General features: G+C 44.6%; 1 protein-coding gene across 7 annotated transcripts in view; it reads right to left on the reverse strand.

Annotated features, from left to right (window-relative positions):
• The window catches only part of herc1 (HECT and RLD domain containing E3 ubiquitin protein ligase family member 1), a 57,778-nt gene that overhangs the window by 2,594 nt on the left and 29,161 nt on the right, over nucleotides 1-26,023 (reverse strand). For 3 of the 7 annotated variants that reach the window (XM_073858915.1, XM_073858910.1, XM_073858911.1), the window contains exons 31-74: nucleotides 22,583-22,738; nucleotides 22,400-22,506; nucleotides 22,213-22,323; nucleotides 21,950-22,120; nucleotides 20,875-21,114; nucleotides 20,672-20,755; nucleotides 20,031-20,560; nucleotides 18,734-19,735; nucleotides 18,492-18,652; nucleotides 18,233-18,349; nucleotides 17,953-18,160; nucleotides 17,657-17,772; nucleotides 17,349-17,578; nucleotides 16,341-16,609; nucleotides 16,204-16,256; nucleotides 15,912-16,112; nucleotides 15,637-15,811; nucleotides 14,189-14,456; nucleotides 13,393-13,606; nucleotides 12,875-13,131; nucleotides 11,469-11,596; nucleotides 11,231-11,367; nucleotides 10,850-11,050; nucleotides 10,624-10,754; nucleotides 10,333-10,544; nucleotides 10,124-10,244; nucleotides 9,869-10,015; nucleotides 9,678-9,779; nucleotides 9,416-9,589; nucleotides 9,008-9,319; nucleotides 7,922-7,987; nucleotides 7,720-7,845; nucleotides 7,494-7,632; nucleotides 7,107-7,288; nucleotides 5,784-5,939; nucleotides 5,585-5,707; nucleotides 5,360-5,462; nucleotides 4,155-4,324; nucleotides 3,391-3,529; nucleotides 3,122-3,291; nucleotides 2,406-2,575; nucleotides 2,134-2,299; nucleotides 1,958-2,034; nucleotides 1,614-1,866 (exon numbers count right to left, since the gene is read on the reverse strand). In XM_073858915.1, the coding sequence (XP_073715016.1) occupies nucleotides 1,614-1,866; nucleotides 1,958-2,034; nucleotides 2,134-2,299; nucleotides 2,406-2,575; nucleotides 3,122-3,291; nucleotides 3,391-3,529; nucleotides 4,155-4,324; nucleotides 5,360-5,462; nucleotides 5,585-5,707; nucleotides 5,784-5,939; nucleotides 7,107-7,288; nucleotides 7,494-7,632; nucleotides 7,720-7,845; nucleotides 7,922-7,987; nucleotides 9,008-9,319; nucleotides 9,416-9,589; nucleotides 9,678-9,779; nucleotides 9,869-10,015; nucleotides 10,124-10,244; nucleotides 10,333-10,544; nucleotides 10,624-10,754; nucleotides 10,850-11,050; nucleotides 11,231-11,367; nucleotides 11,469-11,596; nucleotides 12,875-13,131; nucleotides 13,393-13,606; nucleotides 14,189-14,456; nucleotides 15,637-15,811; nucleotides 15,912-16,112; nucleotides 16,204-16,256; nucleotides 16,341-16,609; nucleotides 17,349-17,578; nucleotides 17,657-17,772; nucleotides 17,953-18,160; nucleotides 18,233-18,349; nucleotides 18,492-18,652; nucleotides 18,734-19,735; nucleotides 20,031-20,560; nucleotides 20,672-20,755; nucleotides 20,875-21,114; nucleotides 21,950-22,120; nucleotides 22,213-22,323; nucleotides 22,400-22,506; nucleotides 22,583-22,738 (8,375 nt within the window). The remainder of the gene's footprint in view (nucleotides 1-1,613; nucleotides 1,867-1,957; nucleotides 2,035-2,133; nucleotides 2,300-2,405; nucleotides 2,576-3,121; nucleotides 3,292-3,390; nucleotides 3,530-4,154; nucleotides 4,325-5,359; nucleotides 5,463-5,584; nucleotides 5,708-5,783; nucleotides 5,940-7,106; nucleotides 7,289-7,493; nucleotides 7,633-7,719; nucleotides 7,846-7,921; nucleotides 7,988-9,007; nucleotides 9,320-9,415; nucleotides 9,590-9,677; nucleotides 9,780-9,868; nucleotides 10,016-10,123; nucleotides 10,245-10,332; nucleotides 10,545-10,623; nucleotides 10,755-10,849; nucleotides 11,051-11,230; nucleotides 11,368-11,468; nucleotides 11,597-12,874; nucleotides 13,132-13,392; nucleotides 13,607-14,188; nucleotides 14,457-15,636; nucleotides 15,812-15,911; nucleotides 16,113-16,203; nucleotides 16,257-16,340; nucleotides 16,610-17,348; nucleotides 17,579-17,656; nucleotides 17,773-17,952; nucleotides 18,161-18,232; nucleotides 18,350-18,491; nucleotides 18,653-18,733; nucleotides 19,736-20,030; nucleotides 20,561-20,671; nucleotides 20,756-20,874; nucleotides 21,115-21,949; nucleotides 22,121-22,212; nucleotides 22,324-22,399; nucleotides 22,507-22,582; nucleotides 22,739-26,023) is intronic. The other 4 variants (XM_073858912.1, XM_073858914.1, XM_073858913.1 and 1 more) reach the window with 4 other exon arrangements.

Raw genomic sequence — 26,023 nt, forward strand, 5'->3', positions numbered from 1 at the left:
ATGATCATAATGAACCCTTATGTTTTTATTACCTTAGAATGAGACGTTTTTATCTACATACACAGAGGGTCCCCTTACATGGAAGTCGCCATTTGGTGCAGCCATGTTGTTTACAGAAGCTATTAATGGACAAACTTTTTTACTAATTTTATTTATCTTCAACAGTGATATGTTTTTCCTGTGGTGGCTACCGTAGCTTCTCTATGCATTTCAAAACCAAAGGGTGAGCTGTAAACTGAATTGTTGGTTGCAACTTGCAACCTCACCACTAGATGCCACTAAAATTTACACACTGCACCTTTAAATTTGACTGACATGTCTGTCTTAACTAAAATTAACCTACCGCCAGACACACAATGTCGCAAGCGCTTTTGGCAAACAGATGAGAGTTTTGAAAAGGACATTGACGCACACACGCGAGAAAGTTCAGGTTCGTTCGGCAAAAACACATTAATTTTAAATTACCCAAGACCCGATGCAGCTAATATTATACCTGACCTGTGTGAAACTTTTAGATCCGAACCCGATCGGGTCTCAGGTTGGACCTCGGGTTTTCGGATCTAAGGTTGTTTTCACATATGTTGGTGCGCACCGTGGTGCGGCCTCGGAGCGCACCAAAATACATTGTATCATTTTTCAGTTAGTGCGGTCCGTGTTCACATATATATATATTTTTTACTTTACTCGAAATGCCGCACCGTACGCCATGTGACAACGGTCAGCGCTGTCATTGGTCTCTGACAGCTCTTACCGTCTCATGACCACCCCCACGTTTCCACGACAACCAGCCTGACAGGGAGAGCGCAGCTATCAAGATGTGGAGATAAACGTTGCACGCCTTTGCGAAGTTTCTTTGCTTTAACGCGAAATTGCGTAGCTGTTCTATTAAAGCCTTTCTCACGGAGCCGTTTGCTAAAAAGCCCGTAATGTCACTATTTGTGTGTGGAGGACAGCTATGCATTTATAAAATCATCAGCTCAAACGTAAAGGAGACAGCGAATCTCTCTGCAACGGACCAGATTGGCTTGTTTGTTGTTAACCCACAATATAACACCCGGCTCACGTCACAACGGAAGCCCAGTGGCTCAAACGTGTGGAGAACTTCCTGTATTTGGTTCGGTCCGAGGTCCGGCAGTGTTCACACCACAGGTGGGTCGCCCCAGAGTTCGGCAACAGCGGCTCAGAGACCACCTGTTTAGAGCGGTCTCGGAGCGGCCGTTTAGTGCGCACCCGAGTGCGGCTGTTGTGTTCACACTGACCCAAACGCACCGTACTCGGAGCGACACGTCATTTGGGCCGACCTAAACAGTGTATATGTGAAAACACCCTAAGTGGACCCGTGAAGACCTCTAAATGCAATATTTTGCGAGCAGAAATCTGCAATTCATGCGGAGAAAGTGCGGCGTATTTAAAAAATGCAGCCCCCGCATAAATATGCTGACTTTGCATTGAATCATGCGATTGCATAATCGCGTTTTTTGGAGGGACTGATATGGGCCCTTTAAACCTAAACACGATTTAAATCAATCTTTTTAAGTCGCTAGACAGTTAACTATGGATTCATTTGTGTGCCTCAATATGTGTTTTGTGTATTCTGTGGGTGGATGGTCAACCTCATGAAAGTTCTGCTCCGTGATGCCGCTGTCCTCCAGGTGCAGGATGCTGTTGAGGGTCTGCACATAGAGCAGATCCACCTCCTCCAGATCCTCCAGGGTCAAAGGAATACAGCAGAGCTGCTTCCACACCATCGGCGCCAGATGAAGGTCTAAAGGCTTTTTGGTGCGAATGGCCACTCCCATCAGAATACCCAAAAACTTAAATTGCAGCAAGTGCTCTTCCAGACAGGCTGAGGGGTTCAGCAGGAATCTGAAAACACATAGATCATGACTCAAACACATGCATCTGTTGACAATTTGGCCAATAAGTAATGCAATAGTAAACAACAGTGTTGGCTCACCTGTCTCGGTTGTATCCCACCTCTGCTGCGGCGTTGGGTGAAGGGATGAGAAGATCCACCACTCCCGTCTCCAGCTCCTACACACAGACACACATGTCATTTCTTATAGGGTTCCTGACATTTAGGATATAGGTCTGACAAGAGCGAGCAGTAAACATCACATTGGATTACTCTACCTGACACATCTCTGTGATCGTGTCATCAAACACTCCCCCTGCATCATCCGCCCCCTCTCCCACAAGCTTGACTTTCCAGGCCCGGGATGGCAATCTTAAATCCGATGCGTTCAGTTTCACAACCTGCCTGGCAATCTGGACAAAGATGGGTTTACACTTCCTCCCTCTGAGAGAAAAAGAAAAAAATGTATTATGGTCAACAACTCCAAAATGTTGTGGAAGAAGCTATTAAAAATCATGCATATATGGTTCTGGCTATAATTCTGACTGACCTCGTGGAGATTCGTTTGACGGTGATCTGTGGCCCGTAGTTTTTCCCCTGCACCATGGTTTTACCGATGGAGCGCACCATGGGCAGTGTATAAACTCTAGGGGCCAACAGGGGCCTCAGCTGACCCTGGACTATACCCCATGTTCCTGCATTATAGCGTGACGTGCAGCTCTGCAACAGATCAAATGCACTGATGAATTCACCATCAAAATTATGTGGCCGGTGAGTTCTTTTTTCGAGGGCGCACGATACGAAGTTCGTCATAACATGTATGTAGGCCATCATGTGTGTGGTTCGTAATTTCAAAATGTGTTCTGCGCGTCGAGTTATCCTATGTGTATCACGTGTCTTGTCAACTGCAGACACGTGTAACTTATACTCGCAAAATCTAATGCGTAATCAGAGTTTACTGTTAAGGGAGTGTCTTGCGTGCATTTTGTGAACATGAGCGTCTCTTTTTATCATAAATGGTTTTAACGTGTGTGCAGCAGGCACTTATTTTGGCAAAACACGTGATATTCTGAACATATATTTTGAATTGCGCCCCTCGGATGAGCAGTCACGAGCCGCCACTGATGTTAGATGATTTTATGTAGAAAACAGCAAATCACAATAAAAATTGTTTAGCAGGGTTTTCACAGATCAGAAGATTGTGTCTAACAGATTCAAACGCATTGTGAATATTAGATGATAGATGCGAATACAAAAACTGTGTACCTGGTTGTTAGGGCTGAGGTTGAGCAGTCTCCACGAGGAGTACATGAGGTCAGAGAAGTGGTACAGCAGGCGCAGCCTTGCTCTCAGAGCCTCTATACTGACCTCTCTTAAAGCACTGTACTGAGGTGGCACACACACAGGCAAACCCAGCTGCAGAGGCACTGATGAACCTGAAGATACAGGTGTGTGATGATGATGGCAGAAAGTCAAACCTGTGCTTATTTTTATAAGGTTCGTCAGATGCACACCAAGCTTGGATGTGTTTGAACCTGGAGCACGTGGTGGTACAGGCGGTGCGGTCCATGCTGCGCTGTGACAGCGCCCTGCTGAGATCTGTAGGATGTTTTTGCCCTGTAAAGCAGTCAGGAGGGTCGGCTCTCTCACATGGTTGGTGTGGCCCAAGCCCAGCTATGAACACAAAGATGTTAAAAGAATTAATGATTTGCAATATTTGATTCTGCAGCATGCAAATATAAACACTGATATATATGTCAGTAAGGACATCTCATCAAAATTAAAACAGTCTGCTGTTTTTATAATTTGAGTGAAGCCTAAGAGCCCATCCACACATGAGACGGATGTAGCTGTATTTATAAAAAATTTGTATCGTATCAGCATTTTGTTCAGGCAGATCCAGAGTTTTGGGAGTTTGAAAAATTTTTTTTCAGTGTGGATAAATCTGAAAATGACACACTTGCGATTTCATGCGTATAGCCTATCCGTATATTTTGAGAAACGATGATGTCATCACCCCACATCTCCGCCCTAGTAAGACTTTCCCCAAGTTTTCTTTTCCGTTTTTAGTGTATCTCTGTGGCAGAATTACAGTCTCACATACTGGTCTGGCATGTTTACTACATCAATTTGAGAAGGATTTACTGGTTTAATATACACACAGATATTTCTTGAGACAACACCGTGTTTAATGACTTATTTTTAGAACAAGGAAAATAAAAGATTGGATAGGGAAAACTCTGGCTTTGTGTGGATGTGGCCCAAACTTCCTTGTTTATACACACGCATAAACACACACCTGTCCTTCTGAGTTGCTGCCCCAGGCATAAACATCTCCAGTGGATGAAAGTACAAGTATGTGCTCCGCCCCAACAGCTACGTCCTCTATGAACACGCCCATCAGAGCAGGGACCTGCTGAGGTCGGTTATGATTTCGCGCCCGGCCCTCCGGCAGACCAATCAAACGATCTAAAAACATTAATGCAGAAATCAGGACAAAATGCAAATTCATCAAGATTATAGAAGATTACAAGACTATTATTATCCTATATTGTGAAGATATGAAAAGCTCAGATGCAAAACCCTCTAAGTACGTCTGACATGTCTTCTTTTACCCATCAGGCGCAAATTGGTTAAATAAGCATTTTTATCAGACTGTTAAAGGGTCTCACTTTTTTGGAAAATATGCTCATATTCCATTTATTAGCATAGCTTAGCATAATCCATTGAATCAGACTAGACCATTAGCATCGCGCTCAAAAATAACCAAATAGTTTCGATAGTTTTCCTATTTAAAACTTGCCTCTTCTGTAGTTACTGTACATCATGTACTAAGACCAACAGAAAATTAAAAGTTGCTTTTTTTGGCATAGATGTCTAGGAACTATACTCTCATATACAGCCATGTTACGGCAGCAAAGTCCTTGATTATTACGGCAGAATGAGAGTATAGTTCCTAGCCATATCTGCCTAGAAAATCGCAACTTTCAATTTTCTGTCAGTCTTAGTACACGATGTAACTACAGAAGAGTCAAGTTTTACATAGGAAAAATATCGAAACTCTTTGGTTATTTTTACCACGATGCTAATGGTCTAATCAGATTCAATGGATTGTGCTAAGCTATGCTAAAAGTGCTAGCACCAGACCCGAAGATCAGCTGAATGGATTCTAAAACTGTAAAAATCAAATGTTTAACTCTAGGGGAGCTGGAAAATGAGGATTTTTCAAAAAAAAGTGGAGCGTCCCTTTAATTGATTTTGCCAACAAGGAGGTATCTCTGAATGATCCGAGGCCGGGATTAAGCAGATTTGAAGCAAAAGTATTTGATGAACGTAAAATACATGCTGAGAGCATTCGGTTAATATCACTATCTAATTTTTGACAGAGGTGACGTTTAACGGCTTTTGCATCTGAGCTCCTTATATAATCTGAGTTATATAAGTCTTTTAACTTAATTCAAATGCACCTTAATAAATGGAAATCCATGTGTGTTTATGACTTACCCTGCCCAAAAGTGTAGACGTTTCCATCTTTGGTCAGAGCAACAGAGAACTGAGTCCCACAGGCCACTTTCTTAATTCCAATTCCACACAGAACATCTACTTTCTTTTAAACAAAAACACACACTCTTCATGACACACTGACCAGATTTATTGAGGACGTAAAAGACAACGTATTAAGCTTTATTGTTTTTGTGTCAACGATTTCTCACAGACATGTACAAGTACCTGTGGAGAGGATTTGGCTGTCGAGTTTCCCAGTCCCAGTTTTCCATAATCGCCGTCACCGAATGCCCAGACAGTCATTCCATCAGCTGATACAGCCAGAGTGTGATTCAACCCGCATGCAACCTACACATATAAATGCAAATGAATAGAAACACAATAGCTATAATAGCTCCGAGGAGAGGTTATTATTTAGTTTTACCTGTCCGACCTGGTGGCCCTCCAGAGCGCTGACTTTCTCTGGCAGTTTTTTGTTAGAGGTGTTACCAAGTCCAAGTCTGCCGTAATCTCCGTTACCAAAGGAGAAAAGCTTTCCATCTGCAGTCACCACAGCTGAGTGCTTAAAGCCACATGACATCTGCACACAATTACCAAATATCCTTAAACACTTTACAAGAAACTTTACAATTAAATTTTGTTATTAGAGGTATGTGGTTAAAGGCGGGGTGCATGATCTCTGAAAGCCAATGTTGATATTTGAAATCACCTAAATAAACACGCTCCTACCCCAATAAAACCTGGACCTTCTTTTGATAGACCCGCCCCACACATACACAACCCAGTCAACAATGTCGATTTGGTACTCGGCCCGACTCCCTTTTGCAAAGTGTTTTTCAAAAATCATGCACCCCGCCTTTAAAGGATTAGTCCATTTTCTTTTTAAAAAATCCAGATAATTTACTCACCACCATGTCATCCAAAATGCCGATGTCTTTCTTTGTTCAGTTGAGAAGAAATTATGTTTTTTGAGAAAAACATTCCAGGATAGAGGTTTAAAGGACTCTAAACGATCCCAAGCGAGGCATATGGGTCTTATCTAGCTAAACGATTGTCATTTTTGACAAGAAAAATAAAAAATATGCACTTTTAAACCACAACTTCTCGTCTATCTCCGGTCCTGCGACGCGCCAGCGGAACCTCACGTGATTGCGTAATGCCGTGGAAAAGGTCACGTGTTACATATATGAAATTAAACAATTTTAACAATTTTAAACAATAAACTGACACAAAGACATTAATTAGTATCATTCGACATACAACAATGTCAGAACGGTCCTCTTTCTCCACACTTGTAAACAATGGAGCGTAGTTTCGCATACGTCCTCCGTGACCTCTTGATGTGATGACGTATTACGTGAGGTCGTGCTGGCGCATCACAGGACTGGAGATAGACGAGAAGTTGTGGTTTAAAAGTGCATATTTTTTATTTTTCTTGTCAAAAATGACAATCGTTTCGCTAGATAAGACCCTTATGCCTCGTTTGGGATCATTTAGAGTAATTTGAAACTGCAATTTTAAACTGCATTAAAACTATTAAATGTTGGGGTCCATTAAAGTCCATTAAAATGAGAAAAATCCTGCAATGTTTTCCTCAAAAAACATAATTTCTTCTCAACTGAACAAAGAAAGACATTAACATTTTGGATGACATGGTGGTGAGTAAATTATCTGGATTTTCTTTTAAGAAAATGGACTAATCCTTTAAGTAAATAAAATAGCAGAAAAAATTGGCATAGTTTCTGACCTGCACCACCTCCTCTCCTTGCAGTGCCTCTATCTGCCGTGGTCTACGTTGTCTGTCGCTGTTGCCGTGGCCCAGTTTGCCGTAATCTCCATCACCCCAGCTGAACACCTCTCCGCTCTCAGTTAAAGCCATCGAATGGCCATCAGACCCACAGGATGTTACCAGTTGGGTCACCACAAACCCTGCACAAACACTTTGATCTGAATACTTTCAGTGCATTCTGTAAATGTTGAATTATAGCAGCATTAAGATCAATCTTAAGTAGTCTGATCACAAGAGGTCTAGTGAGCGCTACAAATCCAATGTGATTACATTCATCTTTGACTGCATCTATGTGATCAGTCACCCAAAATGTAACCAAAATGTATACAAATAATTCTTGCATGCCTTGCAGCGCCGATATGACAGTGAGGACGTGCAGATCATCTGAATTTCCTTGTCCAAGTCGTCCATAACTTCCTTCTCCGCATGCGGACACCGTTCCATTAGCTTGAATCACAAAAGTGCAGTTCTGCCCACATATAACCTGACAATACAGAAATGAGTAAATAAAGACAGCATGCTACGACAGCATGTAAAATCTCATTGTGTGTTTATGCTTCGATACACAAACCTGCTGGGCCTGTGAGAAAGAGGGAGCGAGAGTTGGCACTAGAATGTTTCGTCCGGCCTCCGCGAGCTGACCGTGTCTGCCAGCGCCCCATAAAAACACATCGCACTTCCCTCCGAGGTGCCAGTCCTTAAAGACACAGTATATTCAATACATTTTGAACAGTGATAGTGTATTAATATTTGTTTTGGTTGTTTGCTCTCACCTCTGGTCTGGAAGTGGCCCAAGACATGATCTGCTCATCCATCCCAGACACCCATTTGCTGTTGTCCTGTGTATGATAACCAACAGTATTTCACATTAAGTTAATGTGACCCTGTCTGTGAAATCCAGGCTAAAGTCTCATAATCTACACATGAGATTCGGAGCATCAACGTTTCGCACCTTTCACATGACCTGGCCTTACTCAGTTAGCATTAAAGATATCAATGTTAAAGGGATAGCTCACCTAAAAAAATTTGTCCATGTGACATCAATGGGTCAGATAGAATGTGTTGAAGCATCAAAAATACATTTTGGTCCAAAAAAAAAGACAACTTTATTCAGCATTGTCTTCTCTTCACAGCCTGTTGTGAAGCACATGCGCGAGACTTAAGTCACGTGACTGCAGTGACGGCGGATGACGTGTTATCTGGTGCGCCCCAGCAGTTTTTTTTGTGTGTGCCGTTTACAGTCTGAGGGAGACCGACGCTGTAAGTTTGGAAAATAAAACTTCGGATAACACGTCATCCACGTCACTGCAGTCACGTGACCTTAGTCTTGCACATGCGCTTCACAACAGACGCGGAAGAGAAGACAATGCGTAATTTTTTTATTTTTGGACCAAAATGTATTTTTGATGCTTCAACACATTCGAACTGACCCACTGATGTCACATAGACTTCTTTGATGATGTTTTTATTACCTTTCTAGACATGGACAGGATACCGTGCATAGATTTTCAATGAAGAGTCAACAAGCTCTTGGACTAAATATAAAACATCTTAAACTGTGTTCTGAAGAGATGAAAGGAGGTCTTGCGAGTTTGGAACGACATGAGGGTTATTAATGTCATTATTTTTATTTTTGGGTGAACTATCCCTTTAAGAGAATGTTCTTTACATTACAAAGGATGATTTTATATAAATCACAAAAAAATACTAGCTAGGTTTTCACAGACAGGTATGCGCATCAGATCTCATTGAAAACAATATATAGTCCAAAAATAATACAAATACAGAATTCACGATTACTAGTAAGCACTTTTAAAAAATTTGATACAGATTGCAGTCTAATCTGTGTTCCATCTCACCATAAGTAGTGCTAGTTTGTCCTTGGCCACAGGTTCCAGATCCGGTACAATAAAAGACTCTGGAAAGGTGTGTCCACGTGCGAGAGCCTCTGCCGTTTTGACGGTGGTGGAGAAGCAATGGAGCCACGCCCACTCACTGCTTGCCCAGGATCCGACAGTGGGTGAGATGCCAGGCTCAGGTGGGCAGTGGGCCAAGTGAGTCGGGACGGGTGGGTGACAAAGAAGAGCATCCAGCTGCAGACCCACGGCCAGAGACGCCAGGCACTGCATGTAAGGACTGTGGACGAGCTGCTCTCCACAAACCACATGAGGCTGAGGCACACAGATAAATGTGATTGGAAAAACTAGAAATGACATCAATAACCAATTGGTAAACCAATGCAATTCTCCGTATTACTGTGTGCGTACCTTCTCATATGCGTACTGCTCCTGAAGCATGATGGGAAGCCTCTCCAAGAAGGCCCTCATGCATGGAGCCATGTTCAATCCTACAACACCCTGTTTTTTCAGAGCTGTGCGACAGGTTGCTAACACGTGATTGGTTGCCATGAACTCTGTTGAGCAGTTAACAACCAGCACATCCTACAGAAGAAACACAGATGGTAGTAAGCAAACATCTCTTTGATTGAAAATGAACTAAAATGAACTAAAACATTTAGGATTCTTTTACCATTGAGCGATTGGAGCAGACCGCTACACCTACATCAGGAATCCAAACAATGTTTTGAATAGCTCCAGATCCAGCAACTACTGTCTGCAACACTGATCCATCCTGCGTGTGAAAATAATATTCATTATATTTTTCAAGTTGGCTGGATTTGTACATTTTTATAAAGATGTGTGTGTGTGACAGACACTGACCCGTAATGACCAAATGTTCAAAAGTCCACCAACCCCCCCAGACACCAGAGCCAGCCCATCTGGACTGAACGCTACCGTCCGAACGGGAGTCAAGTGTCCTCGCAGCTGGAATACACACACTGCTCCTTCACACCGCTGTGGGTCCAGCTGGAGAGATTTATAACACAAGCCTATTACAGTAGCCCTAATACGTCTCAAGACTAGAGACTAAGCACAGTTAGCTAACTCAAAATGCTGAGATGCTAAGTATAATACCACGAGTTTGGATTTGGATTCTGCTTCCCACCACGCATCAGGACACGGAGTGCCAGATTGCGAGTATGATGAAGGGTCCTGTGGTACCGTCCACACAGACACCAGGCCGTTTTGACAACATCTGCAATACATACAAATATTCATGCATTAAGCCATAATTAGATCATACAATCTTCCTATGTGTTTTCTGAATGCATGTTTGGACATACGTGGCAAACATGTTGAGAGGTTTAGGTCGTTGACCAGGCAGGTTGCACCAGGCAACCGCATTGACAACAGCAGGGTGGGCGATACTTTGCAGACATGTCCAGCTTTGGCCCAAACCTGATCCTGACCCTGCCCACAGACGTACAATCTCTTCTTTGGCACAACTTAGCAACACTTCTCCACCTGGAGCCCAGTGCATTGAACAGATGCTTTCCTAAAAAATAGATTTTTTTATATTTAATAAAAAACAATTTTTTTCAAATTTGTGTATATGATGTGTGCATCATGATAACCTTGTGAGCATCTATGACCACCACAGATGCATTTTCTAAAGGCTCTTTAGAGCCAATCAGAAGTCTTCCATCTGCATATCCAACTGCAAAGGGGCGGTCCTCACTGTACCATGCTATTTGCATCACAGCTACTGTTGAGAACAAAAACAGATACACAAGTCATGTTTACTTATAGATCACATTTCAAGTATAATCTTATGATTTTGAATGTTAATCATGTCAGTACCGTCTTTCCTAAAGCAGTGTTGAAGTTCAGTTCTCTGGATGTTAGAATCATCCAGAACCTCAATCAGGCCCAGTGTCCCATCCATACGACCCACCAATAGCAGCTCTCGAGGTTCTCCTCCCCAGAGAGACCCCGCCTCCTCCTCTGGCCAAGCAAGCGCTGATACCCACTGAGGCTGCAGGTCCAAAGTGGCTTTCCCACCTTAAGATAACACACAATACATACACAATACTTTTAGGCATGCTGTATAAACATATTTGACCTAGCACTAAATCCTGTTATTATGGGTATACTTATTATGCTATCATGTAAGTTATTTACACTAAATAATTTAATTTAATTAGATAAAATAATTTAATTAGTAGCTTTATCCTGACTTACCATTGACCTGCCAGATGTTAACAGCTTTCTCCATGGCAGCAGCCACATACTTCCCACTGACACTCCAGGCCACTGGAGCAAAGTTTGGATCACTTGGGGACCCCAAGTTGTTCAAACATTCCTCAGAAGTGTCATCACTGACAAAACACAAGAATTGTGTAAATCCAGTTTTTTTTTAAATATGAAGAACAGGCTTATTGTTGTTATACATCCAAGCGGGAGAAAGGGAGAAACTTACGCTTTGTTAAAGACACATGTTTGCTGAAGTGTGTACTGGTTTTTGGTTACGTTCCAAACTCGGACCGTTCCATCATTTCCGCTGGTGGCCAGGAGGCCTTTTTTACTACACCACCCACATGTAAACACCTACAAGAGACCAAATGATTAAACCACCAAGACTTCTGGTAAAGGCAAAAAAACACTTTAAAAAAAATTTCCAGCTCCCCTAGAGTTAAACATTTGATTTTTATCATTTTGGAATCCATTCAGCAGATCTCCGGGTCTGGCGCTATCACTTTTAGCATAGCTTAGCATAATCCATTGAATCTGATTAGACCACATTAGCATCGCGCTCAAAAATAACCAAAGAGTGTCAATATTTTTATTATTTAAAACTTGATTCTTCTGTAGTTACACTGTACTAAGATCGGCGGAAAATTAAAAGTTGTGATTTTCTAGGCAGATATGGCTAGGGCTATACACTCTCATTCTGACGTAATAATCAAGGACTTTGCTGTCGTACAATGGCTGCAGCAGACACAATAATATTTACGCGGTGCCCCAAAATAGTCCCCTTGGTAACTTACAGGGAATTATTTTCAGGCACTGCCTAATATCATTGCGCCTGCTGCGTGATAAACTTTTAATAGGCTTTATGCCCAGCTGCACTACTTCCTGAACTTCAGCCAGCTCCTTGTTTCCTGTCTGCCATTATTGGAAAAACTGATTAATCCAGGTGTACCTGATTATTGTTGTCACAACAACAATAATCAGACACACCTGGACGATGTAACTACAGAAGAGTCAAGTTTTAAAATAAAAAAAATATTTTTTGAAACTCTGGTAATTTTTGAGTGCGATGCTAATGGTCTAATCAGATTCAATGGATTATGCTAAGCTATGCTAAAAGTGGTACCACCAGACCCGGAGATCGGCTAAATTGATTCCAAAAAGGTAAAAATCAAATGTTTAACTCTAGGGGAGCTGAAAAATTTACCTATGTTCAAAAAAAGTGGAGTGTCCCTTTAAAGCCTTTAAAATACAGCAATCACAATAACATTTGAGCGCTGTTCTGAAACCTGGCAAGCTTTTGTGCATTTTATAATTTTATTTATCCTAAAAGACCTCTTTTTGATTTGATAGATTTCTTTTTACAATGCATTCTGGGATTGCATCAAAAAGCAAAACCAAAATGGAAAAAGAAGAAAAAATTTGAGTATTTTGTAAGCTGTGCATTTTTATTTATACTGGGAATATCATAGTTTTGGTTGGAGTCTAAACTAGAGTGGGGCTCAGAAGGAGAGCAGTACTTATTAAGGAGTTATAAAGAGTTATAAAAGGTTTAATGATGGTTAAAATACTATCTTAGACCTAAAGCAGCATGCAACAAAACTCAAATGAAACTCAAAACGAAATGAATCGTACCCTGCTCTGATGAGCCTCTAGTCTGAAGGTGGACCACTTCCGCAGGTCTCCTGCCACGTCGGCAAACGTCTGCGGGTGGCTCTGGTTGTCTCGGTCATGAGCAGCCAGTGTGCGCACTAGCTGCTGCGCGGCCCATTGGCGGTGCTGCGACGACAGGCGGGACGAGAGGCAACATGCCGCAAGAGCATTTGCCAGTTCCAGAGGGCCTACAGCAAGGGGGGCACAGGAAAGGTGGGCATAGAGAGGGGAAATTAAACCTGCGACGACCGAGCAGAACAAAGCCAGGCCATAGACGAGAAAAACAACACACACATGCACACAGATAGACACACACACAAAATGAAAAAATAAAGGTGAGAATGTGGAAAAGTAAACGAATGTGTGAGAGTTTGCCAAAACAAAAAAAGTGAATATCTGTAATCAAATTAACCCAGTACGCAAAGAAAAAATTGGACAAACAGACAAACATGTGCACAATACATCGAACATTATTAAGCAGTGGCTATATGATTACCGACCTCTCTTTTCTAGTTCAGCTTTATCGTAGCCGTGCCGAAGTCTGGCACCTTTATCGGCAAGCAGGGCCACCAGTGCCTGGGTCACCACAAAATTGGGTGACGTCACCAGCTTGTTTTCTTCAGCCACACCCCTTAGGAAACTTGGCAGGAATTTTCTCTGGATAGGATCATCCACTGTGGTCAGATTCATCCCTGTGGCAGCTGATATAAGATTCTACAGAGGAAAAAAAAGATGTATCACTTTTAACTCTCTAGTAGGTATACAGATATCCATCTAATTGTGGCTTAACGAATAAAAAATATGTTTTTTTTCTGTACCTACTAGACATTCTAGGGCAGGGGTCTCCAACCCTGCTCCCCGTGAGCCACTATCCCGCAGAGTCTAGCCCCAACCCCAATCAAACACAGTTGAACCAGCTAATAAAAGTGTTCAGGATTGCTTGATAACTACAGACAGGTGTGTTGGAGCTGGGTTGGAAGTGAAGTCTGCAGGACGGTAGCTCACCAGGAGCAGGGTTGGAGACACCTGTTCTTGGGCTTTGTCTACAGCAGTGGTTCTCAATCCTGGTCCTGGAGGCCCACTGCTCTGCACATTTTGTATGTTTCCCTTGTTTAACACAGCTGATTCAAATCATCAGCTCATTAGCAGAGATCTCATTGTCTGTCAGATAAGAGAGACATACAAAATGTGCAGAGCAGTGGGCCTCCAGGACCAGGATTGAGAACCACTGGTCTACAGCCACAGTCTCTATGCTGGACATAGGTTTGGTAGAGGTTTATGAAAACATTTGGCAACCTGAGTGCACAGCTGGACAAGTAGTTTGGCAGCACTGGGGCTGTTTGATGCCAGGCAGCCTACGGCAGTGCTGAGGTACGCCAAACAAGAGATGGGTTTGGTGGCCTTGCTGGCCCCTCGTGGGCGCTCAGAGGATCCAGGACCTAATGCAAGACCTGTGGAAAGTCCGGCTCTACCCGCCGCAGCTAAACACATCAAGCGCACCAGAGTCCTAATGTCTGTTAAGCCCAGAGACTCCAATCCTGCTGCCAGACTGCAACTAGACCCACTGAGAAGCAAATATAGAGATATACATACAGTATATGTAAAAACATGAAAACCAGCTCAAGCCATTTTTTTATTTACATAATAAATGTTTTTTTTTTTTTTTACATAAAATCATCACATTCTGTGAAAATTAAACCTTGGTATCTGAGTAAAGCTATATCCAGAGCTGATCCTCCCTATCTACACGAGCTGGGTAGGGCCCCGCACCACTAGGGGGCCCCCTTGTTCTTAACTTCCTGCAGCGCTGCACAGACCAGCTGGCGAGTGACATCATTGTGCCGCGAGTGCCATTTGAATTTATGCAGCTCCGCATGCGGTTGACGCGCCTACATGCGTCTTCATTCGAATATGGTTTAAAGCTATCCGCCCAGAGCAGGAAAGACAAGTGGCATGAAGGTGGTGAAGTAAAAAGATTAAGAACCCATTAACGTTTTAAATTCCTATTTAGTCTCGACTAACCATGCAATGGATTTATAACAAACACTGCAGTCCAAATCCCTAGATTCAGTTTTAGTCTGGTCTGTTTTGTTAGAAATGCTTGTACACATTAATAATAAAAAAAAATAAACACATTTATTCATGCAAGATGTTGTGTGACTCCTGTTAGCATTTGAAAACAATGCACATTAGGTCTAATGTTTGCATATTTAGAGAATTATTTATGTATTTTGGTATGTTTATTTGTGGAGTCTGATCATGCCTTTAGTCTTTAAATAAAATCTGTTGAGTTGTTTGTTATAGTTTATCTGACAGCTGTTTTGGTTTTATTTTATTTATAATTTTAAATTTGTTTCCCTGATGTTCTACATCTCTTAAAAAAATTATATATTTGGCAGTAGACCTTCTTTTCTAAGTACTAATGTAACAGATTAAGGGCTTTTCAGAAAATGTGTCAAAGGATGTATTCTGATGAGTGTCACAGTAATGTAGGCTACATGTGGCAAAAATGTACAGCTATAGGATAATACGTGTTTTAGTTAACATTTTGCAGAAACAGTGAATTTTTTTAAGAACGCGATGACAGGGCCCCCTCAAAAAGTTGCTTAGGGCCCCCAGAAGGCCAGGATCGGTGAAATTAAACTTTGATGCTCCCAATAATTAAATCATGAGACTTTAACCTGGATTAAAAAGACACACAATACACACATATCACAAAGAGACACATTAAGCAGCACACACACCTAACTGACAGCAGCGATAGTGCTCTCATGACCATCGTTCTGGCCAAAAGAACTTGCGCAGCTGCAGTGACTCTCTTTAGAGCCACGAGACGATCAGCAGACGTCTGCAGACCGGCCGCCTGCTCTCCCAGAGACAATCGACCTGATGAGCTTTTATCCACCGAACTCTGGCAACCTGTATAAAGAGTAAAGCATACATCGAAACATTAAGAACGTCAAGTTGTCTGTAAAGCCATTGATCACATATTCTCAGCTTTAGGATGCATTTATCTTACCTATCTGCAATAGAGTCTCCTCCATGCTATTAGTGGCGGTAACCATGGCAACCGATGCTCCGAGAGGGTCAGTGTCTGGAAAGTGGACGGCCTCGGGGACGGGTCTCCGTTCACTGAGACCTAGTGGGGCCGAGAGCATCTCGAACTCCTCCTCACCTGTCAGACGCTCGGCATCATCCACATCAAGCATGTCCCAGTCTTCTGCGGGACAACACCACATACAGTACAGTATGGTTAGACCAAAGCGTTAAGTGTTTGTTCTTGAATCATTCTAGAGGAAAGCTTTCGATACCTTCATACACACTGTCTTGCTTTCCCAACAGGTCTGGTGCTTGCCCTTTATACCTAAACAACAGGGAAAAACGTCACTCATTATCATATGACAATAAACGCATGCGATTGTTCTCTCACAGATGCACTTGACCTCACCTCTCGGGCAGTGGTCCTTTGATCTTGCTCTTCATGTTGAGGTACTTCTCTCTGCAGCTGCCACAAAGCAGGTAATAAGGATTCCCGCTTCCACACTCCCCGCCGAACCAGCCGTCCACATAGGAGCCGTTGCTGCGGTAACCCTGGCGGTTGGCGCTGCGGCCGCAGCCCGGGTGACTCTTCTTCATATGCTGGTTAAAGCTGGACACACTCGCCCCGCAGAGTTCGCACACCACCACCTCATCACGATCTTCAGACTCACACACGTGCTAGGGTGCAGGAAGGCAACACAAAACTGACGTCAGTTCGGCTCTATGTGTTAGACTTTATGCAACACATAAATCTAAATGAAGGCCAGAGATAAGCACTGAAATAAAGGCTGCGTCCAAAAACTCTAAATTGCTGACTTCTGAGGCAGCTTTCCAAGGCAGGAAGGCATCAAGGCATGTCCGAATTCATTGTTAGGTTTACTTCCTGTCTCCTGAGATACCTATGCGTAAGCGTACAATAAGAATGTGATTGGTCGAGCCCGGTCGAGTTCGAAAAAATAAAATGGCGGCCAAGGACGCGACTGGACCACCAATTTAGTGTAGATAAAGGTAGATGTTCACTTTTTACACCTTTTAATTGCATTTCTAGCGAGAAATTAGTATTGTAGTTTTCAAATATGTGATTAGTTATCATAAAGGCGCTCTCTGTTTATATTTCAAACACGCTGCCTTTGAAGTGCGTCCGAAAGTCTTTCTCTGAGCTGCCTTCATGCCTCCGAAGTCATTTCCTCATGAGGCAGCAAGGCAATGAGTCACTGCCTTGAGTTTTCGGACGCAGCGAAAGCCCCAACAAAGCATGCATCAGTGTTAGTGGACAGCTGCTGAGCTTTTTGTGATGGTAACATTAGAATACGAGCAAGTTAGTGTTAATGTAGACTTTTGCTTGCGTTAAAAGCAGTGCAGTGGGGTTAGATGTGAGTAGTAAAGCATTGCAGCCCCAGACTGCTGTCACACACACCCATGTTGGCCAATCCAGTACCTCCGGGATCCACATTCCCAGAATGTCAGAGTCGGTAGCCAGTTCCTGAGTAAACATGGCCTCCATGGCCTCCTGATCCAGCTCCAGCTCCAGTTCTTCATCTAGATTAAAGTCGTAAAGCGCCCCGAGAGGTCCAGCCTCCTGCTGCAGAGCAGAGCCTTCTCGACGGGCCTGGCTTCGATGTGCCTGCACTGAGCGGTACAGCCCAGCTACACAAAAAAAACCCATAAAATCACTGATGTGTTCACGAGGGCCCAAAAGACGATCAGGTTTGATGATTGACATACCTGCACGAGCTAGTAAAGTGCGTGCAGCAAGATCAAAGCGGTGCTTCCTGTTTGCTGCAGAGCGGCTCCTGGGAGTGGGGCCAGCTGAGGCCGCATCTTGATCGAGCCCTTCAGGACTATAAAAAGGGAGATTAAAGCTGCTGCAATACATCAGTTTAGAATTAATGTCACTATTACATGAAACTAAAAAGGTCACTAAAACCATATTTGTTCAGGATTGGTGACATTGGGCTCGCTCATAGGTCTTGGGAGTTTTGGAGAGCAAAAAACAAATAATTATATGAATCGCAATATACCTCTCACTGAATCCCTCCTCCATTTCAGCAGCATCAGCATTTGGGATGTCTCCTGGAGAGCGCAGATAACCCCTCTCTGCGCTCTTACCTCCTCCCGCAGCACCAGAGCAGGGGTCCGAAGCTTCCTCAGAGTCTGCTGTCCCCGGGTGTTCGATCATCCACATCGCAAGCACAGTGATGTTTTGAGCATCTGCTTCACCACGTGCTCCTAAAGACCAAGACAAAACATACTTTAAAAACTGAAAAACATGATCCAAAGGACAAGAAGAGTTCAAGGTACCTGTTGCTTCCAAAGCCTTCATGATTTGTCTGAGTGAGAAGCCCATTTCCAACAGTGGAACAGCGATAGCTGGAGGTGGTGGAGATGTGGAGAGACGACTGCTGGGGTCTGATAATGCTTGATGCAAACAAACACACACAGATGTTTTGTACAGGACTACGCTCAAGTGAGACATACATGTCTGTAAAGTTTAATTGGAATATTAACATTTTGAAGGCCACCCCTTTGCATTAATGATATGATAAATATACATTTGTACCTGTTCTGCTGGTGGTCCTGGCAGGCTGGGACTCAGGTGATGTTAGGCTCTGTCTACGGCCATGCTCATCTGATGGCGAGGTGGGCAACGATGATACGGGAGGTGTCTGCGCTCTACGCACCGGCAGCAAGGCAGTGGTTGGATAGCTGGAGAACATCTGCCTGCTCACACATGCACATAAAGATCAAACAAAGTACAATATAATGTTCACACGCTCTCAAAAAGGGCCTGTGTGAGTGTACCTGAGCAGGCTGAGGGGCATCACTCCAGGTGACTCTGAAGCTGGTGCGGTCTCAGCATCTGTAACAGGTGTGGTTGCTGTGGTAACGGGTGTGGTTGCTGTGGTGGTGTCCTCCAGTGAGGAGCTCATGAAGGAGGTGCTGCTGGAGGCCGAGGGGGAGGTGGTGACTGGCGTCTGAAACTGCTGGTCTCCCTCTAATTCCTCGCACTCTGTATTATTAACTGGCTTGGCACTTTGTCCTTCCTGTTCTTCAAGTAGGCTATTGACCACCAGTTTATAGATCATGGCCTGTGCACGCTCCAGATCCGCCAGCCCGAGTGCCCTTTTAATGGGCGACCTCATTACTGCCCGCTTCACCATGTGTCGCATCAGAAACTGCAGAGCAGATCGCAACTCCGCCTCCTCCTGACAGATGCTCACGCCAGGGCTGGCACAATCTGCGTTATGGCCACTATCCGGCATCACTTTGGGTATCAGCAGCAGTTCGGCGTATTTGCTGCAGCTCAGGAGTACGCTCAAAGTCTTCATTGCACCAAGATACAGGTACGACAGCTGCACCGCATGTACCTCCACCTGCGCAGCTGCCTCCTGCGAGCTTCCCCGCGACACTGTCGTCTCCTGCAGCCTGCGACGTCCCTCTGCTGGAGCCTGCTGCGTGCCGTCATGCGTGTAGGTTGCCAGCTCACTCTCAGAGCGGGAATTGGGAGGTGCGCGGGCTCGAACCTCATCTAAGCTGTGGGATACGCGCAGGTCCCCCGTTCCCTCTTTTGGTTTGGTGCGTGGCTCGCTCTCGCGTTCCTCCTGGGGTTCGTGCCGATGTCTGCGCTCGTGCCGGCGAGCAGAGGTGGGCTTGGGGCCGTCGTCCTGGAAGCTCGCAAGAGCTGTGAGGTCCAGCAGTAAAGCTGCGGTGAGCCCACGGAAACGAGATACGTCGAATGGCAGAGGATCGATCGGCTCCAAGTTATACAGCGGCGTGTCACTGGGCGACCAAAAAGTGGGGAAGCTTCAATGACAAGGAGTGACAAACCAACAAGAAAGAGGAAGAGAGAGAAAGTGAGGGGGCAGGGAGGAGGGTCAGGGACATGCAACGTCATGGAGCTAATGCATAGGAAAAAAGCAATGAAATGATCAGGGAGGAAGAAAAAGTGGACAGAGAACTTAGGGAGATTCCCAAAGAATGGGAGACCTCAGGGAGGTAGGAACGAGGTAAAAGAAGTGACTGATAAAAGGCCTCAGTTTACAGACAGATCTAATATCCGGAGTGCATTAAACCAGACAAACAGACACCCATGTCTCACCTGATGGTGATCTCTGCCTCATCCCACTGCACCTTGGCTGAAGTGCTCCCCTCCTTCACAACACCCAGCAGAGTGGCATGTCTCCCCGTCTGCCTGTGCACACACCGTCCCCCCATCCTCAACCCACTATCTACTCCCCCTATCACAGCCAACACTGGCCACACCTGGTGGCACAGTGTCCACAGGTGTGCCTCCGACAGCTCGGCCGAAGCGTGTCGTCCGCTTCTTCCCCTCTCCTCCTCTCGCTCTTCTTCTTTCTCGTCCTGCTCATCTCGGCTCTGCGCTGAGCGGCTCTTACGCAGTCTGGTGGCCCCTGCAGGAGAGGCTCCGTCCCGCAGACAGCCCCTGATCTGCTGGAAGCGCTGGAGGATGCTGTGGTTGATGGTCTGGGTCCAGTGCTCAGAGCGGTGTAAGATACGGACCAGCTGGGTGGTGGCTTCTGCAAGGACGGTGGCGACGGGGCTGCACATGGGGTCGCCGGGTAACAGGTCACGGGGTGTGCCCCTCATCTGCATGTCGCAGATTTTTACCTGCAGGGTGAAGCAATTAGAGATAAATCAAGTTCTTTTGCATTATTGTAGATAAAGACAAAAGATCAGTGCCATTATTTAATCAGTGCCTTGTCTTCTTCTTTGTCTTACCTTCTCTCCTGGGTTGCTGCTGTAGAACATGACACAAGGGTAGAGTTCTGTAGCGTCAACATCCTCAAAAGCCAGTTTGGGTTCCTGACAAAAAAGCAGCATAGTTTAACACATAAACATGATAATGTCATTTGGGTAAATGTGTTTTACAGCTCAGCTGTATAAAAAGTTGTTTAAGCAGCTGTTTGTATTTGTGACAGCACCTCTCCATTCTTTCCAAAGGACACAGTCCTAGCCTCCATGTCCAGCACACAGGTGATGTAGTCTCCCTGTGTGTAGCTGGACAAGGTGAGTGTCTGCTCTCCATTGTGGTAGAGGTTGCCACTGTACGCTCGGTAGAGCCACATGTCTGCCGTTGTGCGATGGTTAAAGTCATGCACGGGCCAGCGTGACACACCTACACATGTGCCCTCGTTTCCACGATTCTCCTTCACAATGTAGAACTGTAGAGAAATAACACAAAATTTTCCAACTTGCTTATGCAAGATTAACACATCATCTGAATACTGAATAAATAAGCTTTCCATTGATGTATGGTTTGTTAGGATAGAACAAACTATTTGGTTGAGATCAAACTGATGGTGCAAAAAAATCTATTAAGAGAAAATCACCTTTAAATTCGTTCAAATTAAGTCCTTACTGTGCGTTCACACCAGACACGGTAGAGGCGGCAAAAAAGCGCCTCTCGCCTTCTAGTCATTCGAGACATTTACGCGGAAATTCGCGTCATGGGAGGGGCTTCTGCGACTCTGCTCGCTTCCTGTAATCATGTCACTACTAGAGAAAGCTCCAGATTGGTTAACGTGGCCAATCAGGCCGTTCAGATTCTTCAACTTGCGCATTTCCCGCGGCAACGCTCAATCCACGTGTACTGCGCCGCAGGATGCCTATTCGCTTCTTTGCATTGACAATGTAAATCACTTGCGCTTTAAGTCTCTTCCGCGTCTGGTGTGAATGCACAGTTACTAATTACTAATGCTAAATACATTTTTGACATTTACAGAAGGAAATTTACAAAATATTTTCACTGACCATGATCTTTATTTAATATCCTTATTATTTGGTGTATAACATTTTTTTTAAATAATTTTATAGTTTAAATATGTATTGTTGGTTATTGCTACAAATATAGCTGTGCAACCTAAGACAACCTGTGCAACCTGTTTTTGTGGTCCAGTCCAAGTCACAAATTTATTCACATAGCTCTTTTTACAAAATCACATTGTTTCAAAGCAGGCTTTACATTAAAGATGAAAAAATGCACTATGTTTGTACAACCTTCCACTGGTAACAGCCTGAAGAAATGCCAGTGGAGGCCAGACCGTAACCTTTGCCACCACTGCCATGTGTCAGCCCCTGTCCACTTTCCACCACACAGCACTGTGCCTTCTCTGGGTCAAAAGTCACTTCTTGAATAGGTAAATTTTCTTCTTCCTCCTCTGTCTCACCCTAATAAAAATGTGATTAATAAAATCTTTGAGAGGTGAATGCTGAGTTTAAGCAGTGACACCTGTAAGCTTTAGTGGTTATATCTCCCTCACCTGTTGTTTGAGCTCCTGCTCTCTCTCTTTCTGCTGGATGGTGTGTTTGGCTTGAGCAACAGGTGCTTCCCACATACAGTCAGAGAGTAGCGAGAACAATCTCTCCACCACCTACAACACAAATCAATTAAACAATAAAATAATATTATATAAAGAAAGAGCACAATAGAAGTGTGTGGAGTCATACCTGGGTCATTTGATGGTCCTCCACACTGCTCTCACAAGCAGGAAGTACAGCTTCCAAAACATGCAGCGCTAACAGCCGTGTCCTCAAATTACCAACCAACGGAATCCCTGAAAAACAGGCAATTAACTAACCTTTAATACTAACAATCTGTGTGCCATTTATATATTTATGGGATGCTTTTACCTGAGCAGCATTTCTGCGCTGCGATGTTGAGAAGGACTTCAGTCCATTTGGGAGAGGCCATCTTGGACTGGATTGCTTTGGAAGAGACCACTCGACGCAGAAACACCAGAAAGTCTCCAAGGTGCAGCTCAGCAGTGTGCCTCTTACGTAATAATGCTATAACCAAAGAAAACACACACATCAAAACTATACATAAAACCACATAACAGAATATATTTCAGACTTAAAGGGACACTCTACTTTCTTTGAAAATATGCTCATTTTTCAGCTCCCTTAGAGTTAAACATTTGATTTTTACCGTTTTGGAATCCATTCAGCTGATCTCGGGGTCTGGCGGTACCACTTTAGCATAGCTAAGCATACTCCATTGAATCTGATTAGACCGTTAGCATCGTGCTAATAAATAACCAAAGAGTTTTGATATTTTTCATATTCTAAACATGACTCTTTTGTAGTTACATCGTGTACTAAGACCGACAGAAAATAAAAGTTGCGATTAATAATCAAGGAATTTGCTGCCGTAACATGGCTGTAGGAGGTGCAATGATATGACGCAGTGCCTGAAAATAGTCCCCTTGGTAACTTTTAATAGCATGTTCTGTTTCATTCCTCCTGACCGCCAGAGGCGGTGCAAAAGCACTAGTGGATTATCGCAGCGCCAGCTAGATAGGTCGAGAAAATATACCAACAAAGTCACATGGTGACATAGGCTGAGCCCTGAGCAATAAATAGCCAACCAGCTCAGCCTTCTGCCTCTTTTGCTTTCTCGCTTGTTGTGATAGGTCGTTTTTCCTCGATTTTCGCGCCGTCAAGTGCAGCTTACCTGAGCAGCGAATTTTTTTTTTTTTCGTCCTCGCAAGCTGTGACAGCGCGCTATTTGGAGTCTTTTCTTCTTTGCATCGATCGGTGAGTCGTGGGTTTATTACATTCGGTCTCTGTCAACACTTTATGCCTCTCGGTGCCGTCCGGTGGCTAGTGTCTTCTACGGGCGTTTTTGTATGACGGTTCCCCGTCATCGTTACATATTTACATATGACGGATATACGGGGTTTCAGCCTCTCGGTGTTAGCTCCCGGCGGCTATTGTGTTTTCCTACGGGCTTTTTTAGTGACGGTTCCCCGTCATTTTTATTTTCAGACGGATTTGTGTGACTGCTCGTGCCTCTCGGTTCTATCCGGGGGCCAGAGTTTTTTTCTACGGACGGTTATACCGACGTTCCCCATAATTTTTGGTTTCGTTTTGTAACTGCTCGGGCCTCTCGGGGCTATCCGACGGCCGGTGTTTTCAATAGTTACGGTTTCCCGTTAACCCCTTAAAGCTCTCGGTATTACCCGGTGATTTTTCGTTAGTTTCTCCTTGGGTTTTTTTTATACGGAGGGTTTTCACTTCAAGACCTCGTTTTGTTTTGTTTTTTTGGGTCTTTTTTTTGTTTTTTTTTTTTTTTTTTTTTTTTTTGCCACGTTTTTATGTTAGCGGTTCCCTGCTAACATTTGTCACTGACTTGAAATTATTTATCCCTCATTTTCTTTTTTGGGGAAAGTTATGGCACATAGCTCTATTGCCACGGTTATTCCCTTAACATGCAAGCTGTGCCCTAACTCACTCCTGCCGGACGACGGCCACGACGTATGTCCGTCATGTTTGGGACTGCAGCATTTAAAGGAGGCTATCACGAACCCGTGTCTGCACTGTAGTCTCCTGCCCATGTCAGAGAGACGGCTTCGGCTGGCCGAACTGGACCCTAAATGTGCAGTCAGACTTGGGGAAAAGGAGTCGCAGTCAGCCAAACGGAAAGGGAAACGCAGTGCATCGGCGGCTGCCGGTGCCCCTCCAGCTAAGAAGAAGGCTAATGTTACAGATAGCGAGCAGCCAGAGGATGCCTCTCTTTCTAAAACGGTTGCTGTACTTTCGTCTGAGATGTTGGAAATAAAGCGCCTTCTCCAGACGCTACAGCCTGTGATTCCTGCATCACCTGCTACCATTTCACAGGAGGATGAGGAGGATTCCAATTCCATTAATCCTAGGGTTCTTGAACATCTGGGTTCATCTTCCCCTTCACATCACTCAGATTTCGATGTGCTCTCCACAAGTGCATCTGATGCACTGTTTCAGGATATGACAGTGGTAGATGCTACTGCACAATCTCCCATCCTGGAGAACGCAGCCTCTTCAGTAGCTGGGGGCTCTAGTGGGGAATCAGCTCATTCAGGGCAGACTATGTCCTCCACAGATAACACTGTGGCTGTGCTTCAGATGGCAGTCGCACGCCTAGGGCTGGATGAATCGCCAACTCAGCCAGCACAGTCCAGTGTCTTTTTCAGACAGACTGCAGCCGGATCCAGCTTCGCTATGCCACCTTGCAAGGACTTCATTGCAGAGTTTTCCAACTCCCTTACGAGTTCTAATGCTTCGAGAAGGCGACCAAGGACAGCCCGTACTCTGGCATCTATGGTTGGGGCAGATACTATTGGAGTTGGCCGTGCTCCGGAGATCGAACAGGCGGTCGCTGCCCTAGTGGTGTCACCCGATGAGGCTCTTCGAGGCAATGTGCGATGCCCCAGTGCCCAGTGTGGCCGCACCGACTCGTTACTTAAGAAGGCATACGAGTCTACTGCATATATTACCCGGGCAGAGAACACCATTTGTCAATTACTCCTTGCCACTACTAACACTCTCGAGTCGTCTAAACCTGACCCCTCGGTCTCGCAGTTTCTTCAAACTGCCCTTTTGGCTATGGGTCATGTTACCCGTGAGCTGGGTACCCTGACGGCCACACTCCTGGCAGCTCGTCGACAGGTATGGCTCGCCCAAGCAAGACTGCCTGGAGACTGCAAGAAGACATTACGTGACCTTCCAATTGTTCCCGGTCACCTGTTCGGACCTACTGTTCCAGAGCTTCTGGAAAAGCGGTTAAAACTGTCCGAGGCCACTCGACAATTGACGCAGCGTAATCCAGTCTTTAAAGTGCCAGGCCCTCAGGCTCGTCATCGTTTTCCAACCCAGGATCAGAGGTTCCGCCAGCGTCCTAACCCGCAACCTCAAGGGTCACAGAGGCCCCGTGCTGCTGAGGACACTCGAGGTTTTCGTCCACAGCAACGGCAGTTTTCAGGGGGTCCACATCAGCGCCCCCCCACAACCGTTAAAGGGCGCACTCACAACGCTTGAAGCCATCGGGCCGGTGGTCGACCGTTTCTCAAATACACAGCTGTCGTACTGGAGGGAGACGACTGTAGATCCCTGGGTTCAGACCACGTTAAGCAAGGGGTATGCTCTACAGTTTCGACGCCGGCCCCCACGTTTTTCCAGGATCGTTCAGACGGTCATAAAAGATCCGGCACGTTCAGTGGCCCTCTCTCTGGAAATTTGTTCTCTTCTGGAGAAAGGAGCCATAGAAAGAGTTCATCCCTGTGTTCAAAGGGACGGTTTTTATTCAACATACTT

The sequence above is a fragment of the Misgurnus anguillicaudatus genome, chromosome 21, assembly GCF_027580225.2.
Source record: "Misgurnus anguillicaudatus chromosome 21, ASM2758022v2, whole genome shotgun sequence".
Lineage (NCBI taxonomy): Eukaryota > Metazoa > Chordata > Actinopteri > Cypriniformes > Cobitidae > Misgurnus > Misgurnus anguillicaudatus.